General features: G+C 48.0%; 1 protein-coding gene across 1 annotated transcript in view; it reads left to right on the top strand.

Annotated features, from left to right (window-relative positions):
* Positions 1–16,054, top strand: part of LOC144829383 (uncharacterized) — a 193,935-nt gene that overhangs the window by 38,281 nt on the left and 139,600 nt on the right. The window contains exon 2 of the mRNA XM_078688478.1: positions 9,753–9,858. Within this exon, the coding sequence (XP_078544604.1) occupies positions 9,753–9,858 (106 nt within the window). The remainder of the gene's footprint in view (positions 1–9,752; positions 9,859–16,054) is intronic.

The raw sequence follows: 16,054 nt of genomic DNA, 5'->3' as shown, positions 1-16,054 counted from the left end.
CCCCAAAGCCCTTCCTTGAAAAAGGCTGTGCAAGTTGGCCCTTCAAAGACAATGGCACAAAGTCACGTATGACTGTTTTAGCAAACTATATACGCAGCAGATATTCAATGAACATATGGCCAGCACCATGAAGCTAAGGGTTTTTAATGATAATATAAGTGACATAATTGACACACTGGCTCCATTAAAACATCGACTTAATACATTTTTGAAAAAAAGTGAAGATTGGTACACTACCGAGTTACGGCTGGAAAAATCCAGATGAAAAGTGCTGGAAAAAAGCTGGCGCAAATCTCAGTTAGATAGCGAAAGATCTAACTTTAAACTGGCTCTCGTTGCCTATCACAAGAATTTAAAAATAGCACGGAAAAAGCATGTTATACTAAAACTGAACCAGGCAGGAAACTCAACAAAGGAACTATAAAAAGTCCTTAACACCTTTATTAAGCCCTCAGCTTGTGCACAACATATTATCCCCTCTCAGGAACTGTGTGACAACATAGCTGCGCACATGGAGGATAAAATCACTTTGATCTATAACTCTATAACCAATTTCCTCAAAATTCCTGTCACGCGGAGCCCATTGACTATAGCTCTCAAACAGTTAAGGATTTGGCGGCGGCCTGGTTGGTTTCAAAGGTTTTCAAATTTCTCAGGTGGAAGCCGTGCTTAGTACGTCAAAATCCGGCTCTCCTCTAGATGTGTTGCCAGCACATAAATATCCTCTGCTTGCTCCTCTTCTAGCAGGCCTAATGACTGAGATTCTGAACACCTCTTTAAGCAAAGGTATTCTGCCTCTTGACTGGAAGGCTACTCAAGTACTCCCTATTAAAAAGAAAGAACAATTACCGCCCCATTTCACTTCTCCTGTTGATGAGTAAAATGGCAGAGAGTTATATTAACACTCAGCTAGTGGAATACCTCGATAAACACGCCATTCTTGATCCTTCTCAGTCGCGGTTTTGACCTAACCACTCCACAGAGACAACCCTTATTGGGGTTACGGATCATATTAAAATGGCTTTGGATGCTACTAAAGCAGTGATACTGGTCTTATTGGACCTGACAGCAGCCTTCGACACGGTCTCTCATCAGAAACTGATTTTGCAACTGAGGGAGGCCGGTCTGCAGGGACAGGCACTTAATTGGCTGGTCAGTTTCCCTGACCAACGCACCCAGACCATCAACTTTGGTCCATTCCATTCCCAAACCTTGAAACTCACTAAGGGGGTGCCCCAGGGCTCTTGTTTGAGCCCAACTTTGTTTAATATCTATGTCGCTCCCCTTGCCAAGGTTATTAGGGAGTACAGTTTCACTCCTTTTTCTTACACTGACGATACCCACTTGCTCCTGTCCTTTGATAAGGACTCTTATTCTGTTGATCGGCATTTTACTAAGGGGATGTCAGCTATTGCAGAGTGGATGATGAACCACTGTCTGCAACTAAATGCGTCCTAGACAAAAATGTGTTGGTTGGGTCAGCCCAGAATTTCTGGTCTCCTGGGGGGTGGCCTGCAACATTGGGTTCTGCTCCTACTCCTACCTTGGTGGCAAAAAAACTGGAAGTACGCTTAGATGTGTTGTTATCCATGAAGGACCAAGTGATGACTACAGCAGGGACTTGTTACCATACATTAAGCCTTTTGTGCACAGTTTTCCGATGGCTGCCTCTCTCTGTACGAAGAATCCTGATTCAGGCTTTGATCATTGGCTGCTTAGAATATTGTAATGCACTGCTGGCATCTGCAAATGTGTCCCTACTAACCAGATTGCAGATTGTACAAAATGTGGCGGCTCGCTTGGCCTTAAAAAAACACCTTGCACCTCCTCAGGACCATTGCTACAACAACTTCATTGGCTCCCCATCCTCCAGAGAATTAATTTTAAGCTTTGTTGTTTCACCCATAAAGCTTTATATGGTGCGAGCCCCAGCTACCTGTCAGACAAATTTGAAATCTACTGTCCAAATCGTCATCTTAGATCGGAAGGTAAAGGGTTGCTGGTGGTTCCCCGGTTTAAGAAGTTTAGAACCGTAGGCAAAACCGTTGTCTATCTAGCATCAAAATTGTGGAATACCTTGCCCGAGGAACTACGCAAATGTTCCAACTTACTCTGTTTCAGGAAACTCCTGAAAACAGCATTGTTCAGAGCTTAAACCTGTCTCCCATGTTTATCTGACTTATCTGCTCCTATAGCACGGAGATCAATCAAAGCATTTGTATAGCGTGCTACTCACCCGGAGGGTCTCAAGGTGCTTGGGGAGGGGGGGTCCGCTACTGCTCGAACAGCCAGGTCTTGAGCTGCTTCCTGAAGGCGAGGTGGTCCTGGGTCAGGCGGAGGTGGGTCGGGAGGGAGTTCCAGGTCTTGGCGGCGAGGTAGGAGAAGGACCTTCCCCCTGTGGTGACTCTTCGGATGCGGGGGACGGCGGCGAGAGCGTGGCCGGTCGATCGGAGCTGGCGTTTGGGAGCGTAGAAATTGAGGCGGCTGTTGAGGTATCCTGGTCCTTGGTTGTGCAGGGCTTTGTGTGCGTGGGTGAGGAGACGGAAGGTGATTCTCTTGTTGACCGGGAGCCAGTGCAGGTCTCGCAGGTGTCCGGAGATGTGGTTGCGACGGGGGATGTCCAGGATGAGCCTTGCTGAGGCGTTCTGGATCCGCTGGAGTCTCTTCTGGAGTTTGGCGGTGGTTCCGGCGTAGAGGGCGTTGCCGTAGTCCAGTCGGCTGGTGACGAGGGCCTGGGTGACCGTCTTCCTGGTCTCGGTGGGGATCCACCGGAAGATCTTGCGTAGCATGCGTAGGATGTTGAAGCATGACGAGGAGACGGTGTTGACTTGTCTGGTCATGGAGAGGGATGAGTCCAGGATGAAGCCCAGGTTGCGTGCGTGGTCTGTTGGTTTGGGTGCGCTGCCCAGGGCGGGGGGCCACCAGGAGTCGTCCCAGGCGGAGGGTGAGGATCCCAGGATGAGGACTTCCGTCTTGTCCGAGTTCAGTTTCAGGCGGCTGTTCTTCATCCATTCGGCTACCTCCTTCATCCCTTCGTGTAGGTTGGCTCTGGCGGTGGCGGGGTCGTTGGTGAGGGAGAGGATCAGCTGGGTGTCGTCGGCGTAGGAGATGATGTTGAGGTTGTGCTGTCGTGCGATGGCTGCGAGGGGACTCATGTAGATGTTGAAGAGGGTTGGGCTGAGCGAGGAGCCTTGAGGAACGCCGCAGATGACTTCGGTGGCTTCTGATCTGAACGGTGGGAGGCGGACTCTCTGTGTCCTTCCGGCGAGGAAGGAGATGGTCCACTGCAGCGCCTTCTCCCGGATTCCGACGTTGCTGAGGCGCTGTACTAGGGTACGGTGGCAGACGGTGTCGAAGGCCGCGGAGAGGTCTAGGAGGATGAGGGCCGCTGTTTCTCCATTGTCGAGCAGGGCTCGGATGTCATCGGTGGCTGCGATCAGGGCGGTCTCGGTGCTGTGGTTGGTCCTGAAGCCAGACTGCGAGAGGTCGAGGGATCCGTTCGTCTCGAGGAAGGCGGCCAGCTGCTTGTTGACGGTCTTCTCGATGACTTTTGCGGGGAACGGGAGCAGCGAGATGGGTCGGTAGTTCTTGAGGGCGGAGGGGTCGGCTGATGGCTTCTTTAGTAGGGCGCTGAGTTCGGCGTGCTTCCAGCTCTCCGGGAAGGTAGCGGTGTCGAAGGAGGTGTTGATGATGTCCTGCAGGTGGGGTGCGATGACAGCGTCGGCCTTGTTGAAGACGTGGTGAGGGCAGGGGTCTGTCGGAGATCCGGAGTGGATGGTGTTCATCGTGCGCATGGTGTCGTCGGTGCTGATCGGGGTCCAGGCGCGGAGGGTGGTGGTGGGGGGCGGTGGTTCAGTCGTGGCGAGCGTCGGTTGAGTGCTGAAGCTGTTGTGTATGTCCGTGATCTTGTCGTGGAAGTATGAGGCGAGGGAGTTGCAGAGGTCTTGCGAAGGGGTGATGTCGTTGTTTCCGGCGTTGGGGTTGGAGAGCTCTTTGACGATGTTGAAGAGTTCCTTGCTGTTGTGTGCGTTGTTGTCCAGTCGTTCCTTGAATGCAGTTTTCTTGGTGGTGTGGATCAGTTGGTGGTGTTTTCGGGTGGCGAGCTTGAGGGTAGTCATGTTGTCCGATGTTGGTTCTCTGCGCCAGGCTTTCTCAAGGGCTCTGCAGTTCTTCTTCGAGTTCTTGAGTTCGTCGGTGAACCAAGGGGCTTTTTTGCTGCCGGGCCTGTTAGGTGGGGTCCTCAGAGGGGCGAGGTCGTCTGCGCAGTCGCTGATCCACATCGTGAGGTTGGTGGCCGCTTGGCTGGGGTTCGCTGCGCTGGTGGGTGGGTTCCTGCTCAGGGAAGTTGCGAGTTGATCGGCTGTGATCTTGTTCCAGCTTCTGCGTGCAACCTGTTGCTGGTGGTGGTGGATCGTGGTCCTTTTGAAGCTGAAGTGGACGCAGCTGTGGTCCGTCCAGTGGAGTCCGGTGGCGTGGCTGAAGGCGATGTCCTTGCTGGAGGAGAAGACGGGGTCGAGAGTGTGTCCGGCGTAGTGGCTGGGGGTGGTCACCAGTTGCTTGAGTCCGAGGTTGGCGAGGTTGTCCAGCAGGGTGGTGGTGTTGCGGTCGTTGTTGTTCTCCAGGTGGAAGTTGAGGTCCCCGAGGAGGATGTAGTCAGCGGAGAGGAGGGCGTGCGGGCTGACGAAGTCGGCGATGTCCTCGCTGAATTGTGTGCGTGGTCCCGGGGGTCTGTAGATGAGGGTGCCTCTGAGGGTGGTCCTGGGGTTGATGTGGATCTGGAAGTGCAGGTGCTCGGCAGGTGCGAGGGTGTTGTCGGTGTTGGTCGTGATGCGGATGGAGTTCCTGTGGATGATGGCAATGCCTCCTCCGGTCTGGTTGACGCGGTCCCTCCGGATGATCTTGTAGCCGTCCGGGATGGCGATGGCGATATCGGGCGCTGAGGAGGCGTTCATCCAGGTTTCCGTGAGGAAGGCGACGTCTGGGGCTGTGGTGTCGAGCAGGTTCCAGAGCTCGACGGCGTGTCTGTGGACCGAGCGGGTATTGAGCAGGATGCAATTCAGGTGGCTGTTGCTGATGTTCGTCGAGGTCTTGGGCACTGCTGGAGTGGTGCAGGTCCGGATGCAGGCGAACTTGCAGGCGTTGCAGCAGAAGGGTCCGCGGGTGCGTCTCGGGGTGGCTCGGTAGCAGCCCGGGAGTCTGCCGGCGTTGAGTGCGTAGAGGTCGGTGGCGGCGTAGGTCCGGCGGGAGGGCTGGTGACTGCGGGGGCCAGGGGTCCTGGCACTGGGCGCGGTCCAGGCGCGGACGGGCGCAGACGGGCTTACCTTTGGCGCACCTTCGGCGCTCAATCGGTGCTCCCGCTGCGCGCGTCCGCTGCGCGGTCGCTCTGGGGGCGTCATAAGAAGGGTGCCGGTAGGGAGGGTCTGCGGGGAGGCGGGAGCGGGTTAGCCAATCGGCTGCCGGGGGGGCGGGGCCGCGGGCTGGCAGCGGCGGGAAAAACGGGTGCGGGCGGCCCTGCGGCGCTGGAGGAGGGAGGAGGGAGCAGGCGGCGTCGGCGGCGGCGGCAGTTAGGCACAGGAGCAGGTAGGTGCTGGAGCGGGAGGCAGGAAGAGCGTGGGGGCGACCAGGCCGGTAGAGGCTCTGTGGTCGCTTCGGGGTGATTCCTGCGCTTTACAAATCCCAATACAAATACAAATGTCCCACAGAGCTGGGGTTGCCCTCCCGCCCAAGCTAGTCGTATCAATGGCGTTTGCAGTGACTTAAAGAAATCGTGCCCCGGTGGGTAGGGAATATTAAGAAAGATATAACAAGATATAATAAGTTCAGAAGAAGGACCATTTTCATGAGGGGGAGCGATATTCAGCAAGTAATGTTATCTATTATAGCAGGTATGGCTGTGCCATTGTTGGCTTTAATGGTTTCTTCCTTGCCACATGACACTGCTATCCCCAAGTAGCAGAGATCCATGTTAATGGATAGTCAAAGCAACGTCTGGTTAGAAGTCCACGCAGTGTCTTAATTCATGGGGTCACAGCCCTTGTACTTATAATCATAAAGTCTTTGTTCTTGGGGGGCACTTCAAACACTGTTTAGAAGTGCACAACACCCCCATTCACATCCCAAGCCCAGGTCCCAGCCACACTACAGGGGGGCAGAGCAAGCATTGTAGAAAGCAGACACTGCCTTATTCAGGTGCAGGTGCAACTCCTCCCACCACTCTAAATGTAGACCAGGCCTATTCAGGTGCAAGGGAAACTCCTCCCGCTACTCTAAATGCAGCCAAAGTCTATTCAGCCTAGTCACCCAGGCAAGGCAAGACACACCTCAACCCCCCTTGTGACTGTCTAGAATGAATGAACATCCCCTCTCTCCTGTCAGTCTAAACCAGATGGTGAATACGCATCCATGCAGGGCACAAAGACTAATAAGCACACAGAAATGCCCAATTCTAAAGGTGTTATCAGGTTAAAGTGCCTACAAGGGATTCTGCTTCAAAATATTTAAACAAACGTTATCAATATAATTTTGAGTGCCAAAACTAACGAACTCAAATTTATGAATTTTATAATTCAATTGAAAAAATCAATCAGCAATGGGTGTATACTTTTTTGTAGAAATTTATAATCAAATAGTTTAATTTAAAGGCTACAAAACAATATTCAAATGTACATAAGTCACAGAGATTAACAATCTTCCAGATAAAAATGTCAATTAGTCATTTATGTAGGTAACCTATTTAAAAGGCCTATTTTCCAAACAGAAATCTTTATTTAACATTCAGTAAAAAATTCCTATATAACAATTTATTCATGGAAAATGGGTTAAACTGGTCGACGTTTGGTCTTGTCATGTGTTACATCTAGTAGACCATCTTCAGGACAGAAAGAATCTTATGCGGACTGAAGAACTCTTAAAGACTAGATCAATGTAGGACCTTGGTTCAAGTAGATAATAAATTAATCGAAAAAACTTTTGCCATCAATATGCCATGGACAAATCGAAGTCATAGAAAAGTTTTGCCAGCACAAATTGGCATGTCAACAATGACACTTAATTTGTTATATACCTATGGTGCAATCTGAGTTCGGCATCACGGCAGAGAAAGACAAAGCAGGTGCTCTGATTGAGACACTAAAAGTGCCATTTTTAAAATAGTAATGACAAATCCGCTTTCACCAAAAAGCATGATTTATCACTACTATTCCAAACATACCAAACATGGCCACGCTACCCCTCTCATATCAGAAATTACTACTGAAGCACATATCAGGGAATCTCCAATGCAAACCTATGAGAGGGCAGCCTCACAGCAGTGAGAAACTAAATACGCTATTTGTCACTCCCAGGACATGCCACACAGTTAAGGCATATGTCCTACCTTTTACCAACACAGCACTCTGCCCGTAGGGCTAGCTGGCGCCTACCTTAGAGGTGACATATATGTAGTAAAAGGGGAGTTTTAGACATGGCAACCACTTTACATGCCACGTCACTGTGGCATAAAGTTCTGGGATGTGATGACCCTGCAGAAAGGGCCAAGTCCAACACCTCCCAAACATTTCCCACATCCGGGACCGAGTCTTTATTCCCGCCAGGAGTCTGAGAAGAGTAAAGAAACGCTCCTGTCATCAGCGATATAACCTCAGGACCAATCCACCCCAAGCCAGGGGCTCAGAGACGTTGCATGCCAAGCACGACAGCAAAGTCCAATGGCAAGTTGGAGAAGGATATAACAACCCCCAGGCAATGCCTCCATGGTGACGACATGCCCTGGAACTACACCTAATGCATCCTCTGGCCAAGCGTGGCCAGGGGCTATATAATAAACGGACAGAGATCACATGCAGACTTCTGGCTCACACTATAGCTCTGTGTGTGTGTATGTATGTCGTTCCTCCAGTGTGGTACGCTCAGGCCTAGTGCCCGAAACGGGAGACCCTGTTACACATACTAACAAAAAGCATTAAAAAAACAAGCGCTGTGAACAACAGCTTCTTGTGTTGTGGTCATTCATGTTGTTTTTGTGACCGGCGATAGGATTTTTGATTGAAAGGCCTTTTATTGCCAACCAGACATAATGATCTAACATTGGGAATTTCACAAAACAAGCATAACGGGAAATGCTGGAAATGACACAGATTACTCAGAGTAGCGAAAATATCCCAAGTATACTGCTATTGGGCATCCTTACACTGCTGTTATTTCTTCTGGGTGATGCAAGTGATAGGTGCAGCCACACCTCTCATGACTTGAATGGCTGCCATTGCAGAGATGCACTCAGGCCCAGCAAGAGCACTGCTCTTTGAAAGAATGAAACATGAGTAAATGTAAAATCGTAGAATCATCAAATTGAGATTAAAGGCCTTTTCTCGATATTTTGATCTTTGCCCCCATATGGTTGGTAGGGCCCTTGCCCCTCAGGGACGCCTAACTGATCTGACATGCAGACTGCCTGGTCTATCCTGACTTGATTCAGAGAACGCCAATGATAATACTTAAGCCAAGACCTGATGCAAACCCAAGTCCCTTTTAGCTTTAGATCAGGTCCTTTAAAGAACACATCTCATGTTAAAATGATGGGAAAAAATATTTATATTTTCTAATTTATGAAATCAGTTTGTAAATAATCCTAAATTACATGTCTCAATAAGTGTTGTTGAAAGCAAATAGCTTAAAATCCTATCTACGACCACTGGGCAACTGCATGCGCTACAAGCCAACGTGTCTCAGTATTTGATGCAGGCGTAGATTGCATTGTGAAGAGGGAACACATCCTGCAAAGATCCATAATCCAAAAAGATGTGAGACCTGAATGGCAGAAGCAGTTTTGCACACAGTTTCCTGCAAATTCAGGTATAGTGATAAGAGCTATTTTTTCAGATGTAAAAGATCCATTTTAGGGCCTCATATTGAGTATGGCAAATGTGGGCGTGTGGGGAGGACACAGGCTTAGAATTAACAAATCTGGCAGGTATCTCCCATAAAAATCCAGCCATTATGAGTGTGTGTTCCCAGAATGTTACATAAACATGCAGATCTGCAAATACTGGGTTCCAATGGTTATCTCCGATTCCAGGGAAACATCCACAGATATTTACTATGTGCTTTCAGCGGGTGGTAAACGTCAGCAGGGCAGTCCACAGTGGATTACATTGCTGGGGGGGGGGGTCAGAAGAGTGTGTGGGCGGGGTCTGGAGTGTTGCATGCTTCTCCAGACTGTAGCAGTGGGCAGGGTGAGGGCTGAGTAAGACTCTGGACACAGTGGCTTTATCGAGTGCTGATTCAGGCCCAGTAACACTCCCTGTAATGGTAGTCTCATGGAAGGGGGGGACACCTCTCCCTCAAATGTATTGAGCCTCAGTAACATACCCTGTAATGGTAGTCTAAGCGAAGGGGGATACCGCTCCTTCAGCTCTTTAAGGTAGCCTAACTATAAAAGTTCATCTTATTTAATTTAGTAGGTTGTCAAAAACGACAGAACATTATGTTGCCCCTTTTTTATCATCAACTAAAGCTGTCTTTCACACACATACATTTTTAACTAAATGGAAAAATATCACATTGCACTTCTGCCTTGTAAATAACGTTTTCACCATGCCTGCACATTTCAACACTAGAGAGAGTTTGTATTTATTACTTGTCAGGTATGATGATAATATTCTTATAAAACTGCTACCACAGAAAATTTAACTAAGAATGAAAACAGTGTACATACGTTTATACTTCTGACATTTGTTTTTTGTTTTGTTTTCCAGCCAACTGCTCCAACGTTCGTGATTTTGGAAAATGTTTGGGCACGACAACAAACTTTTGTCCCGATAACATAGAATGTGCCTGTAAGGATCAGAGGCCATTTTGCAAGTATGTTGTTATGTATCATATTTATATTTATTTTTATTTTCACAGAACACTCTGCTGGTGACTGGCGGAAAAATATACAAGTACATCTCTGCCATCCTATAAAGCCCGCAATTTACCCCCTGGACACCACTTTACGTTGCAAACACCTACACACGCATCCATAACGGAGCCCTTTTGTAGCGGAATGACAATATTAAATGGTGCATTCATGCCGTCCACACCCCATAACACGTGTTGTGTATCCTTACGCTCCAAATGTATGTCAGAAAGTAAAAAGGATCATAATCTTTCTTCAAGATGATCCGTGAAAAGCAAAAATGGTGATTCTTTTTCTTTAACCCTGCCACCCTATGGCTGTCCTAACTCACAATGCAAGCCATTAATGAATGTCCCCTCGGATTTGTTTGGATGCGTATTTCTTGTTTACGCAGTATGTAGCCAGGGGCTAAGCTTCCATTGGTGCAGTAGGTGCAGTGACACTGGGGCCCCGGGGCCTCAAGGACCCACTGAACCTTGATTAGTGCTGTACTTGACAGTTCAAACAGTAGCTAGTCTGGCACTTTTCTTTGCTGCACGAGGGCCCATGACAGTGGCTAAACTCTTGTCCATAACCTTGTAGTGTGCACAAGGGCACACCTTTTGTCCATAATAGTATCTTTAATTTGACATGCAGGCCCATATTTATCAAGGCTTTGTGTCACCCATGTACCATGAAAAGAGGCGCGAGGGCGTCACAAAACCTAAGTGAGATTGATCAAGCCACACAATGCCGCTTTGCGTGGACCTGCATAAATCTAGAGTTACGCAAAGCAACGTGAATCTCCACCGTGCATTACTCTGCCGCAGGCAGGCATTCCATGACTGTTCCTACGTTTCCACCCACGGATTTTGGTGCATTCCCACATTTTCCATTAGTGGTGAAACTGAGAATGCATCAATATACTACGCCTCCCTTACTCAGGCATAACGAGGAGAAATATCTTTATTTCTCCTCATTTTTTTTCTCTTTCTAGGTGTTCTCCAGAACATTCTGCAGCACAAATAGAAATAGAAATATGCCTCTCAGGGTTATTTTTTTTGCAGGAAGGTGTCCCTTCCTGCACAAAAACAATCCTGCTTACAGCGCAGACACCCTTGTGGGCACCCCACAAGGGTGCCTAGGCAGCCAAAAGTGTGCCATCGCTAGGAAAGGACAGGAATGCACTGCCTAATGGTAAATATGGTGCATTACTGCCCTTTCCATTTAGCATGGCTCGCTGCATTGCATGGGTACTTGATAAACATTGGCCACAGTGTTCAGGGAGCCAGGATTGTCTGTGGTGCAATCATAACCACAGAGATGAAAACCAAGCAAGCGTTTTTCTAATACATGTAGACTTCTGTAAGAAGGCAACACTAGACTTGATGCATTAAGCCACTGCGTTTGTCTAGTGATTGCTGTAAAAAGTAGCATCTTTTATTACATTGCTGGTCGTTTATATGTAAAGGTGGTCTGCTGAAGGCCATGTTATGTGAACTTTTTAGCCTGGGCCCTGAAACCCTGGTGCTACATAGCACATCCTTGTCGTAGCTTTGTGTATAAGTGATGACAGAAATGAAAAATGTTCTGCTGGTTAGAATATGAATGTTCTTCGTTCATTAAAGACATTTAGTGACTGTTTCACAAAATAATGAGTAACTTTACAAGAAGTAGGCTTACTTCAGTTACTTGTGTAAAGTTGCTAATTTTTAGGAATTCACAGCTGACCTGTACAATAATGACGTTTTTACTGTATTATGAGAAAAACTATGTGGCACTTCCAAAACAATAATCTTTAGAATTTTATGGCAATTATATATATAAAAAAATGTTTTACATGATACTACGTGCAAAAACCATAAATCAATAACAATATGACGTCGCAGATTTATGAACAAACTTTAAACTGTCATCATGAGAAGGACACCGCTTCTGCTCTTTTGAATTATATAATTAACATGTTTGTTCTTGTTTTTTTAAAATACTTTCTAATCTTTTTATAGGAATATTATATTTGTACTATGATATTATTATGGTTTTAAATAACTTAAACAATAAAGATTCCAGTTACCAGTTACCCTTTCAATGTGATGTTTAATCTTTGAAAATCACATGCTTCCGCATGAATACCTATCCCTAAACAGCGGATTTCCCTCTTGCAAAAAATCTGCCAATTTTGGATTAGGGATTACTGTTATTGACAGGTCGCATTTCGCTTAACGTCTTCGTCTTTTTTGAGAAGGGATTATACATGCGACCTTCCCCAATGCCACACCACCATCCTCCTACTTCACTTAGAGGACAATGAAGGGGGCGCCAGGCAAGGTATCAAAAGCCAACCTTTAAATAATGAGATAAAAACTAGGCAAAGATGGAGGTTTCTCGGCAGAGGAAAAAGCTGAAATTTGCATTAAAAGCCTCTCCCAAACAATAGTACAGAAAAGCTAAACTGCAACAGGAAAATGTTCAATATAAACAATAAGAAATAAAATAGCAAATATAGACGCCCCCCAAGTTTCAAGAGAAAGGAGAAACAAGTAAAAGGAATCCAGTGAGTGAATAATGCAGTAAGGACAGATCCCTAAATGTTGAGAAGCAAGGGGGGTCTGAAACAGACCCTTTAATAGTGTGACAGTACCACTGACTATGGCCCACATTCCAGGGAAGAGGTTTTACCATAACCGTAGAATGTTACTTGCTGCTACACTTTGTACTGTAATTCCTACTCTGTCAACTAGATGGCACGCAGACATCATTAGTTGATATCACTCCTTTTAGCTTTTTCCAATTGTCCAAGAAAAATGGCTGGTAAAAGTTTGAAGGACTCGTGAGGAAAGTGGGAGTCATCAGCGATGTCGAAAGGGACGAGAGGTACAAGCAGCCACAGCCGGCAGTGGGAGAACCTGCAGGGCGGTGACGTGGGGAGGGGGAGGGGCAGGTTGGGGGGAAGTAATGTTTGGATTACGAGCTTCCCAGGTAAGTAAACATTTAAATAAATAAAACGAATTTCGTTGAGTGCACTGCATCCCCAAATGCGATGCAGTGGGCGCAACGAAATTAGTTTTATTCATTCAAATGTTTACTTACCTGTAAAACTCCGTAATCCATACATTACTACCCCCACCCTGCCACTCCCCACGTCACCGCCCTGCAGGTACTCCCACTGCCGGCCGTGGCTGGGTATAAGCATGGACAAGCTTGATACTTGGGGTGCAGTGTGATGTGCCCTGTAGCTTAGTGGACACAGTGAACCGTCAACACAGTGAATGATTCTCACCGCAACAGGACCCAAAGTGAAGCATAGGGTGATTGGGATGCGGCCCACGGTACCATAGAGGCAGGGGCGCAACTAGGTCTTAATTTCGGGGGGGCTAACATGGCAAATGAAGGGGCGTGGCTAATGTTAATCAATGGGGCGGGGCTAATATGGCAGATAATCAGGATCGATTAATGCTCAGGTCAAGCGGAGAAAACATGCAACCCTAAAATGACCCCCACGCACCCCAAAACCCATTACCACCCTGAACCCTGAAATCATCCCCCTAGAACCCCAAACTCCATACCCGCGCTGATCCCTAAAATTACACCCTTACCCCCCAAAACCCATACCCACCCTGAACCCTAAAATTACTTCTGGCACCCCAAAACCGATACCCGCACTGATCCCTAAAATTACACCCTTGCCCCCTCAAATCCATTACCACCCAGAACCCCAAAATTACCCCCCTAGCACCTCACAACCCATACCCACCCTGAACCCTAAAATTACCCCCTGCACCCCAAAACCCATTATCACTCTGAACCCTAAAATCAACCCCTGGAGCCCCAAAACTCATACCCGCACTGATCCTTAAAATTACACCCTTGCACCTCAAAACCCATACCCACCCTGAACCTTAAAATCACCCCTGGCACCCCAAAACCCATACCCATGCTGAACATTACATTCTCCCCTGGCACCCCAAAACCCATACCCACCCTGAACCCTAAAATTGCCCCCCTGACACCCAAAAACCCACACCCACCCTGAAACCTAAAATGTCCCCCCCTCACACCCTAAAACCCATACCCGCACTGAACCCTAAAATGAACCCCATGGCACCCCAAAACCCATTACCACCCTAAACCCTAAAATTACCCACTGGCACCCCAAAACCCCTACCAACCCTGAACCCTAAAATTGCCCCACTGACATCCGAAAACCCACACCCACCCTGAACCCTAAAATTCCCCCCTCACATCCTAAAACCCATACCCACCCTGAACCCTACAATTAACTCCATAGCACCCCAAAACCCTTAACCGCCCTAAACCCTAAAATTACCCCTGGCACACCAACACCCATAACCACGCTGAACCCTAAAATTACCCCCTGGCACCCCAAAACCCATACCCACCCTGAACCCTAAAATTACCCCTGGTTCCCCAAAACCCATACCCACCCTAAAGCGTACAATTACCCCTGGCAACCCAAAACCCACACCCACCCTAAACCCCTAAATTACCCTCCTAGCCCCCAAAACCCATACCCGTCTGAACCCTAAAATTACCCCCAGGCAAACCAAAACCCATTACTACCCTGAACCCTAAAATTACCCCAGGCACCCTAGAACCCATACCCACTCAGAACCCTAAAATTACCCCCTGGCACCCCAATCCGTAGCCCACCCTGAACCCTAAAATTACTCCCTGGCACCCTAAAACCCACACCCACCCTGAACCCTAAAGTTACCCACTAGCACCCCAAAAAATTAACACTACAAACTTACACTACATTTGCATATTTGGAGGGAACTCTCCTCTTTGACGTTTCCATGCATGTAAGTCAAAAACAACATTCACTTAGAGTAACCTAGATATGCAGGCAGTAGGTAATGCTGTGCTGAAGAATGCATTAAAGTTACTGAAACTTACATAAAAAAACGGCTGCCTGCTCTTCTGATACTATTCAGTTGAGTTGGGCTGATCAGCAGCACTGCGTCTTGGCATCCAGCCCCTCCCGAAAATCTCACAGTGTGGACAGGTGTGGGTCAAATGTTTCCTGGTTTCTCCTTGCCAGGGCCTCCTCTGCTTCTGTGTCGTTGGTGCCCTTGGATGCAAAAAGAGAAATGGCCCTGTTCACCATTTATCTGGTGAGCAGCGCCCTGGATGTGAATTCCCTACAAGTGCACAGACAGCAGGGGGAAAGGGATGTCCAGTGCAGTTGAAGTTTTTCCTTTGAAAATTAATTCCTGCTGGCGTCATAGCCCAGGGTTTGCTGTCTGTGCACTTGTATGGAATACACATCCATACAAGTGCACAGAAAGCACACCCTGGGCTATGACGCCAGCAGAAATTCCTTTACAAAGGAAAAGCGTCACCTGCACTGGCCGTCCCTTTCCCCCTGCTGTGTGCATCTTCCCACTCCCACCCCATGCTGAACACATCAAATGCTTAGGTGGAATCCCTGCCTTCAGGCAAGGATATCACCTCGGCGCCAGTAAAGGAAAACAAGAGGCGGGGGCAGCGGGTTCACTGAAACTGTTCAGAGGCTAGCTGGCTCGGGCTGCTGGGCCTCTCAGAAAGCATCATAAAAATGACATTCTCAGCTCCGATGCGCAGTCATTTCAATGCGTGTCAAATTAGCCCGGGCTGAAGAAGACGACGGGGGGGGGGCTGAAGCCCGGTGAGCCCAATGGGTGTTGCGCGCCTGTATAGAGGCCGCTGCGGCCGTGACTGATCCTCGAAGCCATACGGCTCGAAAATGTAACATCGGGCGGGATGGTGTCTCCAATAACGACTGTCTACGTTATAGTGTGAAAAAGGCCTCTTTAATGATACAGGTGCCCAGAAGGACAATCCCCCCTACCCCCCCACCCCCAACTACCTGGCTCTACCCCATACATACTAATCATAAACTTTAGCCTCACTTTACATGTTATCAACTATCCCCCCAAAAAAACTCCCCGTCCCCTAAGCAACCCTTCCAAACCTAATCAAGCATAATTTAATCACACCCTTCATACTCATAAGTCCCCGCATCCATCTGTCTTGCATCCACCACTGTTCTGCTCTCATTCCATTAAAATCCCCTTCCCCTCCAAAATTCAACTGGGTCTGAAAATAACTAATGCTCTCTTTTATAAACCTTTTAAACTTCACTAGGAACCACCACACACCTGCTCATAAAGCAACAAA

Source organism: Lissotriton helveticus, chromosome 4_1 (genome assembly GCF_964261635.1).
Source record: "Lissotriton helveticus chromosome 4_1, aLisHel1.1, whole genome shotgun sequence".
NCBI classification, from domain to species: Eukaryota; Metazoa; Chordata; class Amphibia; order Caudata; family Salamandridae; genus Lissotriton; species Lissotriton helveticus.
The sequence above is the reverse complement of the archived record's forward strand: the minus strand, read 5'-3'. Positions and strand labels throughout refer to the sequence as shown.